General features: G+C 38.4%; 1 protein-coding gene across 2 annotated transcripts in view; it reads right to left on the bottom strand.

The window, feature by feature from the left end:
- The window catches only part of LOC148655479 (transcription initiation factor TFIID subunit 4B-like), a 68615-nt gene that overhangs the window by 18411 nt on the left and 29361 nt on the right, over nucleotides 1-20843 (bottom strand). For both annotated transcript variants that reach the window (XM_088641999.1, XM_088641998.1), the window contains exons 12-14: nucleotides 5014-5144; nucleotides 1001-1123; nucleotides 509-565 (exon numbers count right to left, since the gene is read on the bottom strand). In XM_088641999.1, the coding sequence (XP_088498125.1) occupies nucleotides 509-565; nucleotides 1001-1123; nucleotides 5014-5144 (311 nt within the window). The remainder of the gene's footprint in view (nucleotides 1-508; nucleotides 566-1000; nucleotides 1124-5013; nucleotides 5145-20843) is intronic.

Here is a 20843-nt window from a genome sequence, read left to right as displayed (position 1 = left end):
CCTCTGGGAGTTAAAGCTTAACTAGTCTAAGCTATAAAATAAAAAGCCCCCGAGCTAAACATGAACTGTGTGAAAACAAGGGCTCCATCACAGAACAGAAAACTGCTGGGCCCAGAAAATTAAAAGCCAGAGGCATTTTCCATTTACAACTAAATCCCAGTACCACCTTGAAGCCAAAGAATTATAAGCAGTATCAGATTTACAAAATGAACAATTATCCTGAAAAATTGTAGCCTATTGTAGAATCCCCAAATACTATACCTCAAAGTTTTAATAAAAACTTAAATGTATTTGTTACCAACATATACATCTTGAATTTATTGAGCTGCTGCCGAAGATGAAACCGTGTCGAGGACTGCCCTTGCCGGGAGCAGTCCACGTCCTTCCCCTGGGCGACTGCAAATGATATGCGATAGCAAAGCAAACCTTGACCTAATTGCCAGGAGACTGCACCCATGCCCAGGAATAAAACAAAGGAAGCTGCAGTGTTGTCGTGCTTCATCCCTACCTCTTTGGCTTTCTGTTTCAGCCTCAGCTGCTCTGGATCTTCTTTATTGGACCGACTCTGTCAAAGAAAGAAGACGCAAATCCTATAAATATTGCAGGTTTTGCTAAACACTTATTATAAATAACAGCCTCTGAAGTATTGCTTTTGAAAGTCTTTGGAAGTGGACATGGACGCAAGCTTTTAGCTTCCCGGCTTTGTTCAGCTGTTTGACTGGCCTTGAGGAAAGCGGCACCTAAAAGAGTCGTCCACGTTATCAGCCAGGTCGAGCCACTGAACTACGCCTCTTGGGTCATCTCTCCAAATGACAAACCGGGGAGCTGTTGAATACAACTGCGCTTTTTTTTTACCAAGCAAAAGTAAAGTTTGGCTCATTAAGGAGGGCACAGCCACTCCAAGGCATGAAGCACACAGCAGAGCCATGACCGTGCAACCTTTCACCCAGCAGACAGACAAGCCACCCGAATTCCCCCAGCCGTGAAACGGAGGTCTTACTCTTGCAGCTCGTAGGAGCACTTCTCTTTCCTCCTCATCTCTCTTTTGTTTCTCCAAACGGTCCAGCTGCCCCAGAAACTTCAGCTGAGAACGAGTGTCACTCTGTTGTACATATCCGTCATCCTAGAAAAAAAATGGTTACTATCAATGAAGGAAAATGTATTGAAAGAAAGGATCCATCCAGTTTCGAACAAATTCACAATCCATACACAATGAGAAGGAAATGGGTGCAGACTAGGATTAGAGGCTATAAGATCAAAATTAATTTATTAAAGCTAAGAGGCAGAAAGGTAGATGATCAAATTAACTCAACAGAATCTGACTTTTAGGAAAATTCAGAATGTGCACCAATAATCCAGAACACATAAGGGGTAAAATTCACAAAGACAATGACAGGTCTATAGGTTTTATAAGCAATAAACAATCTTTAGTCATTTGTCTAAAAACGAAGGTGCTCCTTGCTCGTATCCCAAAAAGCAGTGTTCACTGTACACATCTCCCATGCAAATAACCCATCTGTGTGTTTTTTATTAAGAAGAGAGAAAAAGATAGCTAGTGGTTTCTTCCTCAAGTGTATTTTTGACATGTACATCAAATTGTGGAGAGAACTCTATGTACTGCTTGTGTTTAGAAATAGTTGACTGCTGCCACAGTGCAGTGTGTGAACAAATTGAGAAATTAAAGAAGGCTTTTATTGAGCAAAGACACAAAAGTAGACAGAATGAACTTGGCAGCTGCTGAATGCCATATAAACAAACAGCTTAATTTTTGTAAACTGGAAAGAGGTTTTCTCTAGGACTTGATGTAGAAAGTTTCCAAGCTGTAAAAAGGTTAAGTTTCTAACTTTTTTTTATTGAGCTACTGTCTGCTGAACAAATCTGAAGTGGTGAAAAAATATTCTGTGCATCTGGTTATTTCTTAATATACTGAGTATTTCCTTACATAATCTGTGAAAAATAATACATTATCTGTGAAATAGCCATGATTTTTTGTAAAAAACCTGAAACTCTGCTTCTCTTGAACGGTTTTACCTTTTCCTGGCAATGCCAAAGAAGATTTAAAAAATACACAACTAGTTATATTATATATTTTTATTAAGTTAATTCAAATTCTGTTCAGGTCTTAAAATACAGACCTTTCAAAACGCTATCTTATTTATCTTTGTTTTTATGCCAGGTGTGATGTTTAAAGTCTGCAGCATTTGGCAAGTTTAAACAGCAGACAAACATTTCTATGCCACTCCAAATAAAATACTTTCCACTAGTGTTCGTCTGTCAGTAAAGCAAATATAAGCCAAATGCTAATGCACCGTAAATGTGCTAGGAAAATATCCGTACAATTGACCCACACATGAAACCAAGTTTTCTACTTGTGCACAGTACAAAAGAGTTTAGAGAACTTCATCCACCGTCTCTCTTTTCAAAAGAGAAAGGCTGCCATAACTCTACACATGTAAAGGATTGCACATTAAAGCAAATGCTTCCCGAACATAGAATGACTTACAAATAAACAACCAAATGCACTTTAGTTTTCCCCAGTTAAGTTACAATGATTCAGAGAAAGTCTGTGTAATCAAAAACCTCATTTAGAGTTTCTGATTTGTATTTTAAGTATAAGTTAGACAAGGACAAATGAGAAGGGTATTTTAAGGCAATAATCTGTTGTATTCTCATAGGTATCATTAACCTTCCTAGGCTTTCACCTTAATTTCCTTACCATTTGCAAATTATATTTTTAAGCATGTTGCCCTGTAATATTTTAGAGTAAAGCTTCAGAAGATTATTGAGAAACCTGAGCAAAACAAGAAATATGTAATATTTACCTATGGTAACATCAGGCTTAGGATCATAACCACTTTAGACAAATATTATAAACACATGCATTAGAATTAACACAAAATTCGAAATTTTATCTAGGACGCAATGATAATATTGAAAATGTTAAAGTTAAAAAATAATGTGAATCTTTAAATTCAGCCTATTGTGATTATGTCTTAGTTTTCTAATTCATAACACTTTTAAATAAAAAAGGAAGGAGAAGGTGGTTATAAAAATATGTAATTTAATTAGACATTTTGGTAATTAATCCATTGTAATGACAGATATTATTTATAGTAAGTATCTGTACATGAAATTGTTTCACATTGTCATAGCCTGATGGCCAAAAATACCTTTTAAACAATATTTTAAACTTCTTAACCTTTCAACTTATTTTATAACTATGCACAATCAATCATAGCTATGCTCATCTTAAGGGTATTTTACCACTGATGTTACCATGAAGGTATAACTGAAGGCATTAATAAAGGAACATGAAGGTACTGATCTGGTTTTGCTTCAAGAAAACAGTACACAGGTGGTCACCGAGTTGCGTAGTACATGACTTACATGTACTTGTGTAGCCACCGCTTCAGAAAATAAAAACTTGGTCACATATAATCTACGCACTTCACACAATGTAAGATCATGTAACGTGTTGAGTAGAGGAGCTGTGTGGGCCGGAGAACATTTGGCCTGTGCTGTACTTGGCATTGTGCTCTTTATAGCTAATTTATTTAATTTTTACTCTAATCATAGCCAGCAAGCGGACTGTAAATCTGATGGGGAAGGCGATACTGGTGCAGCAAAGAAGCAGTAGTATCACTTTTAAAGTTTTAAAACCTTGCACCTTAAAGTAGTAAACCAATTGCACCAGAAACATAAAAAATATATATTAAATACAAATGAAAAGGGTGATTCATTATCGAAGACTGCAGCCAGGCTGGTGAACACCACTGTGAAAGAAAGAACGAATAGTGGAACACGCTAAATCATCTGGCTTCCTGAAATCAACCATTACAAAACTAAGGAGAGAGGAAATGGGGAAAAAAAATTTGTGGATAGAAGATTAAACACAAAGACACACGCCAGCAAGCACTGCCTCTCATCAATTAAGGTATGACTGATCAATTTTCTTCTTCAGTTAAAGTTTTTTTAATACTGTATACAGTATACAATGTTTATATATGGTACTATCATACATTAATTACATACAAATGCATTAAATCATGTTTGAAATGCATAGCCTTAGTATGTATGTCATACATACATGGTGTCAAGCAGAGTTATTCTTATGATCATGAAAACCTCACTTTGTACTGAGTAGTTTACTTTCCTTTACTTGAACAGTCTTCAGAACAACTAAAGCACAAAAGATAGAACTCTGAAAAACACTTATCGTTATTATCCCTCAACAGGAGTAGGTCCTGTGGAATTAAAACATGCAACACAGGTTCCCCCTATATTGTTGGACACAGTACCACCTGCTTTAGAATTCAACATGTTAGTGCTTATTCTATTTTTATGTGAAGTTTTTAATTTATAGATAATATTGTAATTTAATGTACAGTATAAACACATTGAATCATGTCTCTAACACCGAGGTTTACAGTAGGACTTCAGCTCAATACAAAGAGAAATCCTTTAAGTATACTGTAAAAATATGAAAATGCAACTTTCTGGGTTATGCAGCAGGTTCAGGAAGGAAACCCTACATAAGCGCAATAGATCTATATGCTGATGAGAAATATTTGCAGCATAATTCCGATTAACATTGTTCTTCACCAGAGTATTTTCTTTTCTACTGGTTAAGAAATTTGAAAATAAATTAAATATTTGTTTTACTTTCTGTCTTTCTTGTGCATCAGTAAGAATTCAGTGGAGCTCTGGTATATTTATGACTGCCACTTGCTTCTTCCATCTCTCTCTCTATGTGCAAGGGCATTCATACACAGTTTATGTATACACACACTCATAGGTGCATATTTATTCTGGTTGCAATCTTATGAGTGATCCATCAAGCTCAAATTACATAAACACACAGAAAAGCAGATAACAGTAACTCAGATCACAGAGTATAATACATAACCGTGGCTTCTTTGTAAATTTATTTTTAAATATAAGTGTTGAGGTACGGCCACTTTTTAGAAATGTCTGTATGACAGTGTATTTTTTGCAGAAAAGACGGAAAGATACCTTGTACGTTATCTTGCGATGATGTGCAATGACTGTCAGCTTTTCTATCAGCTCCCTCAGGTGCTCCTGTGCGGCATGGGAGACAAGACTCACAACATCCAACGTGACATCCGAAATGCCATATTTCTTACCTGAAAAAAAACAACGAAATCCATAATCCATATCTGAGAGATAGCACATCAATGAAATAATTAGCACAGCAGGTATTCTGTTCCCCTGGAAGTCATACACATTAATGAACAAAGGTAAGAAAATTAGGATTTTTCTCATAAAATCACAACTTCAAAGATCTCAGGCTTTACATTAATAAAACCTTGCCTGCAGCATCAGAAAATATAGACACCATTTCATTTAGCCCCCGGAACTCCTTACTCTTTGCGAGGTCATTCTTAGGACAAAGACAACAGGACCACAAATCAATGAGAGTCCAGAGCAAGAAAAACAAAACTAGAATTTGTATGAATACCACAGACTATTAATATTTATTAAAACATTTATTACATTATTAAGTGATAAAAAATGTACTTCAGCTGAAATGCAGCACATTTTTTCATAATGTATATAGCCTTTAAAATGTTTCCTAAGAGGCTATTTCAGGGAAAATTATTGGAATAATATGTAAACTCACTGTCTCATAAAAACTTGTAATGCAGCTGATGAAAATGCTCAAGCAAAATCTCCAAATCTCAGTTTTTGCAAGCCTAATTATTGCTGATGAGCACTGCTTTGCACTTTCAACAAGCAAGAATTCTGGGCTTGTATTTCCATTTGCATTAAAAAGATGAAGTCATGATTATATCTGAACAGGAAGTTAAACCATTTCAATAGTTAAATATAACATTTTAAAGCCTATCCCACCCTAAAAAACACAATGACCAAAATTCTAGAAGGGCAGAAATGTATTCATTCGTGCCACTCTTCAAGGGTTACATTGATTTATTTAAACAGCAATCAAGATTTTAAGATGCGACTGAAGGTGGAGGAAGTGGAGCCTTTTTCAACATTCTATTTATCCACTGAAAGACTAAGCAAACTCTTGGCCTAAAAATTCAAGCACCTGATCAACAAAAACTGTATAATATCGAGCACAATTTCCTAATGCTCCACCTACTCTTTCGCTAGTTTAACTAGCAAACCTAATCTTCTCACCTATTAATCCACTAGTACCCTAACCAAATTATTCAGTCAATTTTCCATAAGGCATCAAAACACATACACAGCTGGTTGTGTAACAATGGAGGTGGAGATAAGTCTCAAACTTCTTTCGTCAGACCTCATGTTTGAGACTTTTTCATAAGCCCAATTAGTTGTATTGCACAAACTATTTCTAAACTTAAAAAAACACTATGACTGCTTGAATAGTATGTCACACTTTTTAAAGATCCACAATTTGGCCTGTAAAACCAGGTTCCCATCAACTTGGGCATGTACAAAAACAACATATTTTAAAATGCATAAATCAAATGTGCATGCATTTAAAAGTAAGACTGAAAAGTTACATATTTTGCTAATCAAGGCAGGCTGCAGGGCACAAAGGTGAGAAGAACAGTGGACTTGATCTACATATTTCTTTATTAATTTAGAAACAAACTATTTTAAATAGGCAGGCTACCATTTTTCAGTTTTGAATCGTAAAATTGTAGTAAATTGTGAATTTATATCACAGTTCACAGCACCTTCTCATTCTGCCATTTCTCATTCCAGGTTCCCAGAACTCCTGACATGCAGGCAGGTTTCTTTAACTAACTCGTCTATTCATTTTACGACGCACTGCAGGCTTAGCAGTGATGTGTAAGAGCTTCTGCCAAACTGAGGGCTGCTACATGCCCACCAGCATCACCTCAAGGCTGCGGGCACAGGACCGTGATGTGCCTGCAGTCAAGCCAGTCCTGACCGAATCATCCAAACCCAAACTCTCGTGGTGCCAATTCTTCACTGCTGCTCAGGGAATAAGGCCTATATATTTTTGTGATATCTAAAGTTAGGGCTTCTGAAAAAAAAATTGTTGTAATGACAAAGCTTTACAATTCCCCCGTGTTCATATATCTTACAAAATTACCGGAAGCTGGAAATGAACCTTGAACTGTTTCACTTTCAGAAACTGCTTCACAAGAAGCTCATAATTCACTACTCCTTTTATATAAGAGATTCTGTCAATAACCATCTGTTTTTAGAGTGAGGTGGAAAAAAATAACACTGAGCAAGAAAACAGTGAGGTATCAGTGAGGCATAAATGTAAACCTCAATACCAGGCTTGGACTGCAACACAGAATTACAGGGCTCAAATGCTGAATTAACAATATACCTTGACTGGTAGAATTTTTACTTTTGTACATTTCCAATACGCGTGACCAATTTAGCCTGCGGGTTATAAAGGCCCTGCAGCCTCAGACTGTCCTACAGCCACACCAGCTGGAGGAGGCTGTGCTGGCACACGTGTCTCCTGTTCTCCCAGCCGGGGATCCTCGGAGCTGAGACCGACTCGGCAGCCTGCCTCACTGGGGCCCACGACGTTTCTCGTGCTCGGTCTAAACTCGGTACTTTACTCACAGGAAGCTTTCAGAAATGTGCAACTAACATCAAAAACCGACAACTGAACTTTAGTCACAGCAGATAAAAGAGATGTTGTTAACAAGTCCTTTGCTATCTGATGTCTTCTGTGTACTTTTATCACGCACACCTCTGGAAAAGAATGTAACAAAGAAAAGTGCTTCAGTTCGCTTCAGACCTTAGTGATACTTCAGGTGAAGGCCTAAAAAATAATCTACGAAAACAGAAAAAGGCATGAAGGAACAATAAAAAGATTTCCAAAACTCATTACAGTATAATCTTGGCCCCTTAAAATAGGCACTGTTAGTATTTTTTTTTAAAGTAACAATGCATTTATGAATTTCCATTTTTACAAAGATAAGCAAGAATTTACTCTTTCATTTCAACAATGCCACAACTGTGTTTAGTGGGTCCCCAAGTCCACCCTCTGGTCTTCACCACGTCAACTAACACTGTGTAATGTACGGTTAGCACTGACAGTGAAGTGACTGATGACAGAAGCTGTAGCAAGAGGACACTTTCAGTCTCCTTGGTTTAGATCCTGTTAGCTCAAGGCCATCTTCTTTCAAGATGTGTGTGGAAGCTAGCATGCAAAGGCTTCTCCACAGTTAAAGATACCTAGCGCTGGCATCTTCCATCCCCAGCATGTTCTCCAAGATCTCCTGTAACCAGCTAAAGGACAGAAAGCGTCACAAAGCTTCAAAAAGTGGGCGGAAAAGTGATGGCTGGATGTTCCTTCGCATGATCTGATAGAAGCAACTGTTTGAAGACGGGCATCAATTATCTGGGTTGAGGTTAAGTGCATTTTAGCACCAGGGTGCTCTTTTTAGGATTAATTTTGCTCAGACCTCTTGGGGTGGGAGTTAGAAAACCACCTCTACTATCAAGTAAAATTGTTGATTGTTCAAATTGGTTCTTCGGCTTGAGAATTTGAGAAATTGGACATCTGTTTTGACACCCTGCATTAAAACACAACAAACTGGAGAAAGGAACTCAAAGAAAATATATACTTTCTTTTACAAGGGAAAATTCAGAGGGTGAACATCATAATCATGATTACGATTGTGTATTTGTTGTTTACAAATTGCCCTTAAGATTCCTCTAAAAATCAATGATTGCTTCATGACGGTCTCAACTGAACACAGTTACCAAAAATTCCTATGCAATTTTTACATACTCATAGTCCAGCTCAATCATATCCTTTTTGGTCGGGTTTAGAAAACTTTTGCCTCTTCCCCTACGCTCTCCTTCAGTTTGTCTGGGAAAGTTCAGCATTCACTGCTTTAACCTTCAAGGGCAAACTGTGCAGGTCAGTTAAAACATTCAAAACAACATTTATTAGACTGAAGATCCTTCTACACATTCTCAGTCCCTTAAATGTTGCACAATGTTCCTATTTTTCACCAAATCAGGATCAGACTCAGCAGCACCTTATACATAGATATAAGCAGTTAAACTCTTCTTTGGTGCTTCTTGTTTCCAGGCCTATATACTATAAACCTGTACAGGCAAAGCAACTCCACGGGCACCTTCACAAGGGGCTTCTTTGCAGCTTGCCCATGAATACCACCATTATGCAGACAACTCCGCATTGGAGATCTCCAGGTTCTGCCATTGGATTTACAGCAGCCGCCTGAACCACAACCATTTTTATCCAATACAGTGTCACAGAGGAGCTGGAGTCTATCCTGGCAAGCAATACCAATAGTCTAAAATCTTTAAATAATGAAATAATTCTACCACGGAAAGAGGAAAACTCTGCTTTTTGCAAGTTTCTTTTATATCTATACCCCCAATCATGGAGATTCTTTAAACATCTACAGAATCCAGAGGCGTCCACTGCACTTCCAAAGAACAGACTTTGTTGGATTTTATTAAAAGGAAAACTTAAAAAGTGCAAATAAATGCAAACTTCGTGTTTCCTGGAATTCAATTGTTTGACAAATATGACTTTGCTTTGTATTATATTATGTTGTTAAGATTATAGTATAACAATTTCAGATATTTTTAGGCAAGACATTATCCAATCCGTAAAAATATTTTTTTTCTTTTCATTCCCATTTCATTGTGTCCTCCTTATTTCTTCACATACTCTGACTTCAGAGACAACACCAGCTTCACGTGCCAGAGAAAGTGGAGGTTCAATATTGGTCTTGCTAGCAACCCTGTGTTCACGGAAGAGCATAATTCATTTTTGACTGCGAAGAATGGCAAAATTATGAATGCTTTAGACTGATGTATCTCATGATCAAGACGAATTATGTATACTCTCACACATCTTCCAGCAATACATTATAAATTCTTTCATGAGCACAATTCAAAACTTACAGACACTGAAGACAAAAAAAAGAATACGGAAGTACCAACGATGGGACAGTAGGAGAAAAAGCAACCTGAATACTGCCACTTTTTGGTTTTATGAAGCACGAGGAGGACCTCCCCAAACCCTCTCTACATTTAAAACAAATGATTTAAAATGACAGATGTTTAACCAGCAAAATATGACAGACAGTGATAAATGAATTCAATTAAACATTGATAACCAGAACACAAAAATCGAGCGGAGGGATATCAAACAGGTTTAATAAACAGGAATGCATTATGCAACTAGGGCACATCCCTAAAACATCAAGAGCCTGTGACAGAAAACGTGATCTGGAGACACAAACTAGCACCAGGTAAAGCTACAGGAGTGCTTTGTCCCCAGGGTTTTGGCAGCATTAAATTGGGACTAGAATGATTTGGCTCCCAAGTCTTAAAGCCTAATCATTTCGCCACACTACTCCTCACAGGTTACAGTCGAAACAATAATTCATAGCCTTTCCTTTGTACTGAGCCTGACAAGCAACACAAGCGGCAACGACAAGAACATTCATCTTGAAGTATTGTGCGACTACAGTGAAAGTGTATTTACCTAGCTACATTTAACCACTGTCATTGTCAGCCATCCCTTGCCTACACTGCAGAGACAGAAAGAGGGGATTTTCTCAACTTCATGCCCTCAGAAGCTGGCAGCACTCCTGGCATGTTGCTCAACGGGCAGATTTTACCATATATAGCCAGTGGAGAGAAGACCACTGAATTGGTTCTAATGAGTCTAATCAGGCTCCCGGCGAGTTAAGATGCAACTGGGCAGTCTGCAGATTACAGCACATTTCTTAGAAATTGTGAAACCGACAGCCTTGTGTAGAAAGCACTCATTCGGTGTACTTTCCAAGTTAAAAAGGTATATCTCTCTCCCAAGATCACACTACAATAACTAGAGCTCCTCATGTTTCTGGGTGTATTAGCATGACGTGACTAACCCGTGTTTCATTGTGAAATCAAATGCTGTCACTCCACCCAATCCTGTTTAAGTCATAGTTAAGTAGCTTTAGCAGCACTTTAACAACTAGTAAACTCTGAAATAAGACCACATAACAGGGGCTAAACGATGCAATGAAAACGTGTAACAAACTAACAAGCTTTCCCTCGTGGTTACGGGCCAAAATAAATGTTAGTCATTAATTTTACATGGGAATGACTAGAACTTCCACTTTATCTCCAACAAATTTTTAAAACTTCTATTACTAGTTCATGTGAGTAGTACCTCCAGCTCACAGTGTTGAGATCACGGGAGACCCATAAACCTCATCATGGTATATGGATCAACCGCACTGGGCTGCACGACCTCAGAAGACCAGATGCTAGGATACCACTAATATCTACAACCTATAATCAGTCAGCATCATAGATAAGCCTAAGTTATCCTTTGGTCCCATAGCATTAACCTGCTTAATATGGAGAACTGAGTGAAAATATTTTATTTTTTCATCATACATGTATTTTATGTATCTATCATGCACACCAATGACTCAATTTCTTAGTTTTTTGTAAATTGTGAAGATTACTGAAGCTGCTAACTCGTATGTAGCTTTATATCTTGTACCTGCTACAAACCTATCGCCCGTCATCTGGGACAATAAAAGAACTAAGCAAGTAAGTGGAGTTTACAGCTTAATTAAAAAAAAAAGGGTCTAACCTTCCATTATGCCAAAATAAAAAATAAGATCAATGGCAAATGTTAAATCTGAGCCAGTTCACATTGTACAATTAAGGACAATCCACACTGTTTCCTTTTCAAAAACATATCAATTGCTACTTTCAGGTAACGCTAATTTTCAGAACTTTCCTCTAAAGCCACTTTATCATTTCTGTTGAAACCACTGGAAGCACTTGTGCTCTGGATTTTTCAGCCTTTGCATTAAATGATCAAGATTTGTGAAATACTGTGGTCAAAGATGAAACATAAAAATTACTCTTTTTTGAAAGGTTGCCAATTCTTTCAGATAGGTAAACTGATACTACCCCCTGACTGAACCTGGTAGACAACTGGGACGTAATTTCCAAGACATAACTCATACACATAATTCTGTGTGAACTGCAAAATTCACATCATTTGTACATAAAAATATTACAAATGATTACAAATCATTAACAACTACTCCATTTTACAGGACGATCCCTCCATCAGTACCCTTTTTTCGACCGCCCTATCATCTCTTCTCACCGACCACCCAATCTACATGAACTTCTTGTGCACAGCTCCCTTGACCACACTTGGCAATCATCCCCACCCGGCACCTTCCCCTGCAACAGAACTCGCTGCATCACCTGCAAATACATATCTAACAACACGCTCATTCAGGGCCCCTCAGGTCAATTCCAGATCACATCCTGTATCTCCAGAAACCTCATTTACTGTATCTCTTGCAAAAACAGCCCAGCCATCTATGTTGGGGAAACCGGAAGGAGACCGCTTCAGGGAACATGTTAGGGCCGTGAAGATTAAAGATCTCCCAAGCCCATAGTTTCTCATTTCACCTCAGACGGCCTTGATCACACTGATCTCTCTGTCTCTGTTCTCAAAGAAGGGTTTCTCAACTCCCACAGCAGAAAGACAACAGAAACTAAACTCATCCTGAAACCACGTTCACACCTTCCCCCTTCTCTCAATGACTGACTTATTTTCATGTAATCTATTCTCATGCAGGTTTTGACTCCACACCTTTCTCCACCCCTCTCCACTTTGCACTTCCTGAGTGGCCTGTCCCCTCTCCCTCCTCCTCCACCTTTCCAGCTTTTCTTCTTCTCTGCTATTTAATCTTTGCAGTCTACCCTGTCTTCTACACCCGAAGAAGGCTCCTCAGCCAAAACGTTGTGTTTCCTTTCTTCTCTTTTCAGCAGGAATAAACCCACTACCTTTAGGGTTCCTTTGCAGCCTATGCATGCTGATGCAGCTCCCTAGTTGAATTAATAACAATATTACAATTATATGATTTACTTCTAACCGGTTTAACAAAGATATCCCAATATTAACAAAAAAAAAGCAATTACATTGTCATTTAAGGAACTGATTTATGTGGCACCACCAAAGTAAAAGATAAAAAAAATTAAAATACTTCAAAAATAGTATTTTTAACAGCCATTGAACAACAGCGAGATTATTTAATGAAAGGTAAAAATGACAGAATATACATAAAAATTAAAGCAGCACTGAAGTTTTCAAGAAATCCTTAAAAAGGAGGAATAATGTCTAACTGTAAGCACACATCCTCTTGTCATATTAGTGGCAAACAATGATATAGTGAATTAGCAAAGAAAATATTTCTTAAATTTAAGAGTAAAATTGTTTGTTTTTTTTACCCTTTCTGTCTGTTCATTCCCTTTCCAATCCTTAATATGTCAATATACAATTTAATGTGTGATATTACCGACATTGATCAATTCTGTAATAAGATAATATCACAATTATGTTGTAACAATTTTACAAAATGTCAATATTAATGAATAGACATGACATTCTGGAAATGTTCCAATGACTCTATTGATCTGAAAAACTAATGTATTACATGTCATTAAATTTTAGCCAAAGGGATTAAAAGTATTCTCTTGTTATACAGTATTACTAACAAGCCACTGAAAACAGGCAATGAACACTTAATATTCTAAATCAACATCCAAGTATCGGACAAGGCTATTGTTCAGGGTGTTTAATTAGAATATTAATTATGGAACAATGCAACATCAGCATAACATTGAAACCTTTTTAAAACGCATACATTTTTATTTGAAATAACAATAATATTAATAACAATGAAAGCAGCTGGGTAAACTGCAATTTAATGGCACATATGAAAGTTGTCTATCATGCACTATTGTATTAAATAAAAAACATTTCTACAATCATGTCCCTTTTTTCCAATTTGAGGAAGCCTCCAATAATCACATTTCTTAATTTAACGCAAAGCTCCAGGTGGGCACTGGTGTCGCCCGTAAAGTGTGGGAACATAAGAACAGTTTCATATGGGGTGATAAAATACAAAACTGTTTTTCCACACACTAACATTATGTTACCCTAATTGGGATTGTAGCCACATATATGAAAGAATTCTTGCATACAGAACTGACTCCTTTTATGCATCACAACCTGCCTGTATGAAGGTAATTGCCATTGTGCAGAGCAGTGGGCACACATCTGTCAGTTAAGTTAAAACCACAGAAAACCAAATATACACTGTAGCCTGTTTAGAAATAACACAACATATTTAATTCGAATTTTTAACCAACTACGAACCTGCTCTGACCATGAAGAATAGAAAGCTCAGATGCTTAATAGAGAGCTTTAAATGCTTTCTGCCAGATTTGTAAACTACCAGGTGCCGTTCATACAGTTCTATCACATTACATATACTGTGTTCTCCAGTTGTGGAGAATACACGTACGGGAGGCTGTGTGCTCTACAAATTAGCCAGCCTGTCTGCTGCCAGACGTGTAAACTAGCAAACACACTACAGAGAACTGAAGACGCCTGGCGATTCCTGGATTGCGATGGTCTCGCGTCTCGTTTGTGACATCAGACACATGAATGACTGTAGGAATATCACATTGTGCTGCAGGTATGGTGAACAACTGAATTCCCAAACTATGAGGAGAGGTGCTGACAGTAAATTCGATGCAAATGCTTCATTAATAACTTTCTTTGTTACAGGATGAACATCAATAGAATTACTTTTGATTCATCATTATTTGCTCTTATTTTTTTGCCATGTATAGTTAATTAAACTAATTTGCAGGGGGGGACTAATTTATCATAGGCTTGTATTATTGTTAGAAAGTTGACCCAAATGTAACATACTGCAGGGGTCACACATTTACCCAAACATTCAAGTTAAACTGCATTCAAATAAAAAGCATGGTTTTAACGGAGTTATTTCCAAGTATGATCGACTGGATAAAAGGCCGCTGTCCGCTGGCATGTTTGTCAGGGTGTATCCTGCCTCGTCACCCACCCACTGCCCAACGCAGGAGTAGTCCAGGTGGCAACTGATGGAGGATGGAGAGACCACTGGGGAAGACTAGGTTTACATGGCTAACAGCAAGGACAGTGGCTTTATCTACACAGCCCCAGCAGGCCCACTGCACCACCTGCTCTGAAGGAGTCCCGCAGCAACTGGGAAGAGCAGAGGGGCAGTGACCGTCTCTGTGGCACTAAGACAACGTGGGCTTTTATACAGGTAGCTGCTAAAAATTGGCTTCATTACTCTGCTCTCCTCCCCACTGATAGCTGATGTGTATTGAGCGTTCTGGTGCACTATGGCTGCCGTCGCATCATCCAGGTGGAAGCTGCACATTGGTGGCGAGTGGAGTGTCCAGAAAAACGCTATATAAGTGTAAGCAATGATTATTATTATAAAAATGAGAGAGGATACAGTTTTACCAGGGAGATGCAATGGAAAGCAAAACAAAAACCAAGAGCCGGACTCCAAACTACATTCTGTAACCTCGCCTGCTTCCCACACATGAATTTATAGTTGGCAAAGAAAAAAAAGACTGTTTTAAACGCTCAACAAATATGCCAAAAAAATAACTTCATACTACTGATAAAGAAACACCGCATATACTCTTCCATTAAAGAGAACCGATTATTTGTCATTGATTTGTATTCCCTCTGATGAAGGGAGTAAATCCACTGAATAATCAGATCTTGTTTCAGTCATCCTTAAAATTTAAATAAAAATAATTTTGTAGGGGAGCAGAATGTTTGCCTTCCAGAAGACTGATTTTTTTAAATTTACAAACGGATTGGAAAAGGAATATAATGCAGAACTGGTAGTCAATAGGTGCTACATAACATTGTTTATTCAGATCATTTATTTAGGATTTTGCGATAAGTGTTTTGGATCTTTATTCTGGACTGTATAAAGGTCTGTTCTAAACAAAGAAATAAGTCTTTAACATTCCACAAAGGAACCTCCAGTAAATGACAATTCATTTGTTCACTTTTGTTAGAAATTAACGTTAAAATATCTAGAAAAATGTGACAATGTAATGCTATACACGTTTAACACACCTTTTCTAATCCAGCTAAATTTTAAAACCCTTCACAACCAACACAGGCAAAATACTACTAATCTGTGGTTTCCTTATAAAATTCATTCCCTTTCCTCAACAACTTCCATTATGAACCCATTTCCACAGGCTAGATATTTTTCAAAACTGCTGTCCCAGGTGTTTTTCTTTCTAATCACTGTTTGTTTATTAAATTGGCACTTTTGAACAGCCACAGTCATTTTAATCACGTTTCACTAACATTTTTCCTTTCCACCGAATTTAGACTGAGCTTTTTCCCCAGTCTCCTTTATTTACCTACTTTACTTTCTACAACATTGCTTTTTAAACCCTCCTCTGCACTACTTTGCCCTGAAGCTGCTTTACCTTCCTTTAGCTTGATCATCACAGCACACTGGATTCTTGCCACATTGGCAAGTTTATTCAATATCGCCTATTATTTCCATATTGCTTAACAATACTGCATTTGTTAATATCTCTGGTCAAAGTGATGTTTTTTTGTACTGTCATCTGCAAAAAGATCCAAATGGTTAATACAATGACTTTTGCTGTCTTTTGTAAGGACAAAACATGATAATTTTAGTACTAAAGAAACCAGCATCTCAAATAATGAACATGTGTGCCCAGGAGACAGACTCAATGGAAAAAACCGGTATGCTTTCTAAAATATGGTATCCCAGGAAAGAAAAAAAAAATGGTTGCACAGCCTCTAAAACAACACGAGGATTAATATTAAACCTGCCATCCCAATTCCTGACTTTAAGCTGACAAAGATGGGAACTATCATATAACAAACTCCACCCCACATTTAAAATGAAATCATTTAGTTCATAAACAGTTTTTATCATCTGTTCTCAAGCACACTGAAATTGTATTGATTATACAAATATGGATCAAGGAAGGCAATAAAAGTATGTTAAAGGCAGGACTGCAAGCCTGCACACTGCTACTCACCATTTGGGATGTTCACATCAAAAACCTTCCAACTTGGCAAGACATTACAAACACAATCAATAAGCAACCGTCTGGGAGTTGCGACTCTTCAACAACACACAACAGGAAAGTCCAAGCGTTAATATCTGGGCAGAAGCGTACAGCTGCTTCGGAACTCCTTGTACTCATTGATGGCAAGCTGACTGCACTACATTGATCAAGTCATGACGACTTGCTGCTCATCCTGACAAGTCCTGCTGGAATTCGGATCATCTTCATGCTACTAGTACAAAAATGGCTTTTTTGCAAAATGGGAATGAGACAGTTGTATGAATGTAGTGGACACACTACTCGCCAGACCTGCGAAGCATGGAGCATCTTCAGGACATGCTGGGACGATGGGTCACTGAACAGAAACGGTCTGGTGTGTTTCTGACCCATGTGACTCACAGAGGCTAAACAAGACATATCTGGAAGCTAGTGCAAGGCGTGCACACAGATGTCTAGCCTGCCACACACAAAACTTGCTTAGGAGGTCCAGAGGTCTTCCACATTAGACCCAACATTTCATGAGAGATGTTCATCACCATTTTATAATTTACTGGCCATTAAAAGTTATAATTTAGAATCCTGCAAAATGTCACCTAGTAGTGACAGGTCTGTGTGACTTCGGGGAAGGTCTAATTGTTCCAACAAACAATTTTAAACAACTATGATGTTGAGACACTAAATGTGAATCAAAATCTCTGCACCTTTCTATAACTAAATCAGGAGATGAGGATAGAGATTTACACCTATAAATATGAACTTCTCCCTGTATCGCACCGGTGGGCTCTCCTACAGTCAGGGTACAAGCCACAATGCCACAGAAGCTGCTAGAGCACCTCCAACAGGAATGTTTCAGCCTGCAGTTATCAGCCCAGGAGGCTCATTGATCCCTGGGGAGTCTGTACATAGGAGACAGATCAACCCAAACCCCCCAAAACCACCCTCTCATCATAAAAAAAAGGCTTCTGCTTTGTTGCCTCTGAAGCACAGAGCCCTGGAAAGGAGGATGTGGCATGAGGACAAAGGAAAGAACAATTCTGTGTCATTCCCCCCCCTAGAGGACAAGAGACACCGCAGGCCCCATTTCAACACTCCCCGCAGACATCCATGCAGATGCTTTTATTTACTTTAGCCTTTTAATTTATTTTTTATCACTTCAATCACTGCACACACATCCTTTATCAGACATAATGGGGTAGCTATTTTCAAGAATCACTGTGTATTTTCTCTGTAGGTTAACAAGGACGTATACATGCAGAATCGAGGTTTAATATTTCATGATTTCATAAGTGGGGAATTGTTTGACTCTGCAGGAAATTGTGTATTCAGATAAATATTCCTGCCAGCTGCAGGACATATCTGTAAAGTATCTGAAAGGCATGTTTCAGGACACCCAGAAAATAAGGAAAACCATACCAATCACAATAGGCAACTGAGGTCGACTTCAGAGCTGTTCAGGTGTTGAAAAATCAAGAAAAAAAAAGCCTTTTCAACCAGACAGAAAAATAAGCCTTCATGTTTTTTGCTTACTTCAAATGTTTTCAGGGTAAACCAATTTAAAAAATCCCAAATCTTCAATGAAAAACAAAAAAATGTTCAATATGTACAATATATGTAAAATTAGATGTAAATAAAGATACACAATCACTATCTGAAAAACCGCTGTAAGGGAATGACTTTGGTACCTCTGGAGGCTTAACACTAGGTTGAAGTACAATTAAAATAAAAACATTTACAATGAAATGTTCTGCACAGCCTGCATGAAAGTGAAGCGATCTGTGAATAATAAGGCACAAAATCTGCTCTGCATCTGGGCCCGTGTTCTTGAGTTGAGACATCTTCTAACCAGCACAACCAACTGTGCAACGAAAGTGTTTAACAGAAGGATTATTTTTGGCACATGATGTCAGTATTTATATTCATAAATACATATGCATGCTACTGCGGAGAAACAGGACCAAGTTCTACCTTTGAATAATTATGGAAACATTTAAATAATAATAATAAATGATGAAGAAGGGTGGGGGTGGAAAATGGGAGCCGTGGGAACACAAGACTGTTGCCTGCAGGCAATCAAATGATCGCACGGACCAACGGCTTCGCCTTATGTGCTGACATTTTCATGTAACATCATCCTGCAATGTTACATGATGTCTGGGAATGTCTAATGTTCCTTCCCGGGTCCCAAGAGGGCTCTGGCTTCAGGGCCAGTATTTCATGCCCCACAGCGTTCAAGGGCTTAGTGATTAAGTTTTCATCTTCATGTCCTTTTTCCTTTTCTGCAAGCAGAATGTTTATTGTTCGACAAGACGAGAACCATCAGGTTACTTAAGCACTGTAACTCAAACCAGTGCCTTCGTCAAATGTTTACAGAATAAATACACAATTATACTCAAGCCGGGCTTTGCCACTAAACAAAAATGTTTTAAAATTACAGCGCAGCTCGTGTGAGTGCGCTTGCTTTCCCTGCCCAAACAGAACTCTGTTTAGTGGCTTTCGACTCGTAAAAATCTATAGGTTTGCCTGTGAAGACGCGCACAAGCGGATATTCTACACAATAAGGATAACGGTAATATTATATTAATAAAATTCCAATAAAGGCCAAATAAATCAATGGCTTAAATAATTTTAACCACTTCAAAAGATAACATAACTAACACCTTACAATTGCCTTTTGGGTCAGCTACTAACATGAAGTTTTTAGTCTGTAGCAAAGAGCACATGTGCCCCTAGAAGATGGAAAGAGCTTTGAGAGACAGGACAGCTATGCGAGAACATGAAACAGCCCAGCAGACCATCCGCTCAAGCAGGAGCTCCTAAGACAGACAGAAAGAAGTGGTGTAAAACCAGTCAGTCACCGTGGTACCAATGAATGAGATAAAACACTGTCTTCATTTCCACAATCACCAATTTGGGTGAAGAGATTAAATTGTTCCATTTTCAATTAAGTTACATTCCACACAGCTAGACAAATTACAATACAAAATATAATTACGTGCATTTATACAGAGAGATTGGGATGATCACATCATGTAGCCAGTACACAGGGGTTAACACCCCTACACTTAAAAAAAAGAGTCCTACAGAATATTTAACGACCAACAGCAGGACCTTGGTTCAGAGGCTCATCTGTTGAAGGGCACCTTCTACAGCACACTGCCCGCTGTCACCATACTGGAGCACCAGCATGTAAAATTCTCCTTCAGTGGGAAAGTGCAGCCTTCTGGTCCACCAACACTTACAGCAGCTCCTTCCACCCTTTTCCAACCGATGCAGAGTCCCAGGGGAGCGGGAGCCTATCCCAGCAGGCAATGGGCACAAGGCAGGATACACCCTGGATGGGATGGTAGGCCATCGCAGGGCACACGGACTCAAACACACTTGCAACAGGGCCCATTTCCCCCAGAAGACAATTAACCTACCAGTATGCCTTTGGACTGTGGGAGAAAAGCAGAGCACTCAGGAAAACCCACATGAACAACAGAGCACCAAAGTCCAGAATTGAACCCTAGTCCTGCGAGCCAGCAAGGCTAACCACTGCGTTACTGTGCTGCCCTCGGAATGGGTAATGTTGCTCTGAAAGTAAACCCAAAATGTGAATGAATTTGGAAAGTCACGCCCTGGCTGCCTCAGTCACCTCAGCCTTAAACAGGGGGTATCAAACAACTCCTGGAGGGCCTGGCATCTCTTTCACCAAACCAAGTAGTGTATTAAACAATTAACCTAATTAGTTTCTTAGACCCATCTAGAATTTTCTTAAGGTCTTTTGCTGTTGATTACTCAGAACATTCACTTCTATAGTTAACATAACCTCTAATGAACTCAAAGACTGATTAGAAATATTCATGTTAATGACCAACTACGTTCCTAAAAGTGCAGGTGACAAAACACAGAAGAACTGAGTTTGA

This window comes from Lepisosteus platostomus, chromosome 8, assembly GCF_059453375.1.
Source record: "Lepisosteus platostomus isolate fLepPlt1 chromosome 8, fLepPlt1.hap1, whole genome shotgun sequence".
Lineage (NCBI taxonomy): Eukaryota > Metazoa > Chordata > Actinopteri > Semionotiformes > Lepisosteidae > Lepisosteus > Lepisosteus platostomus.
Note: the sequence above shows the minus strand (reverse complement) of the source record. Positions and strands in the feature narration are given on the sequence as shown.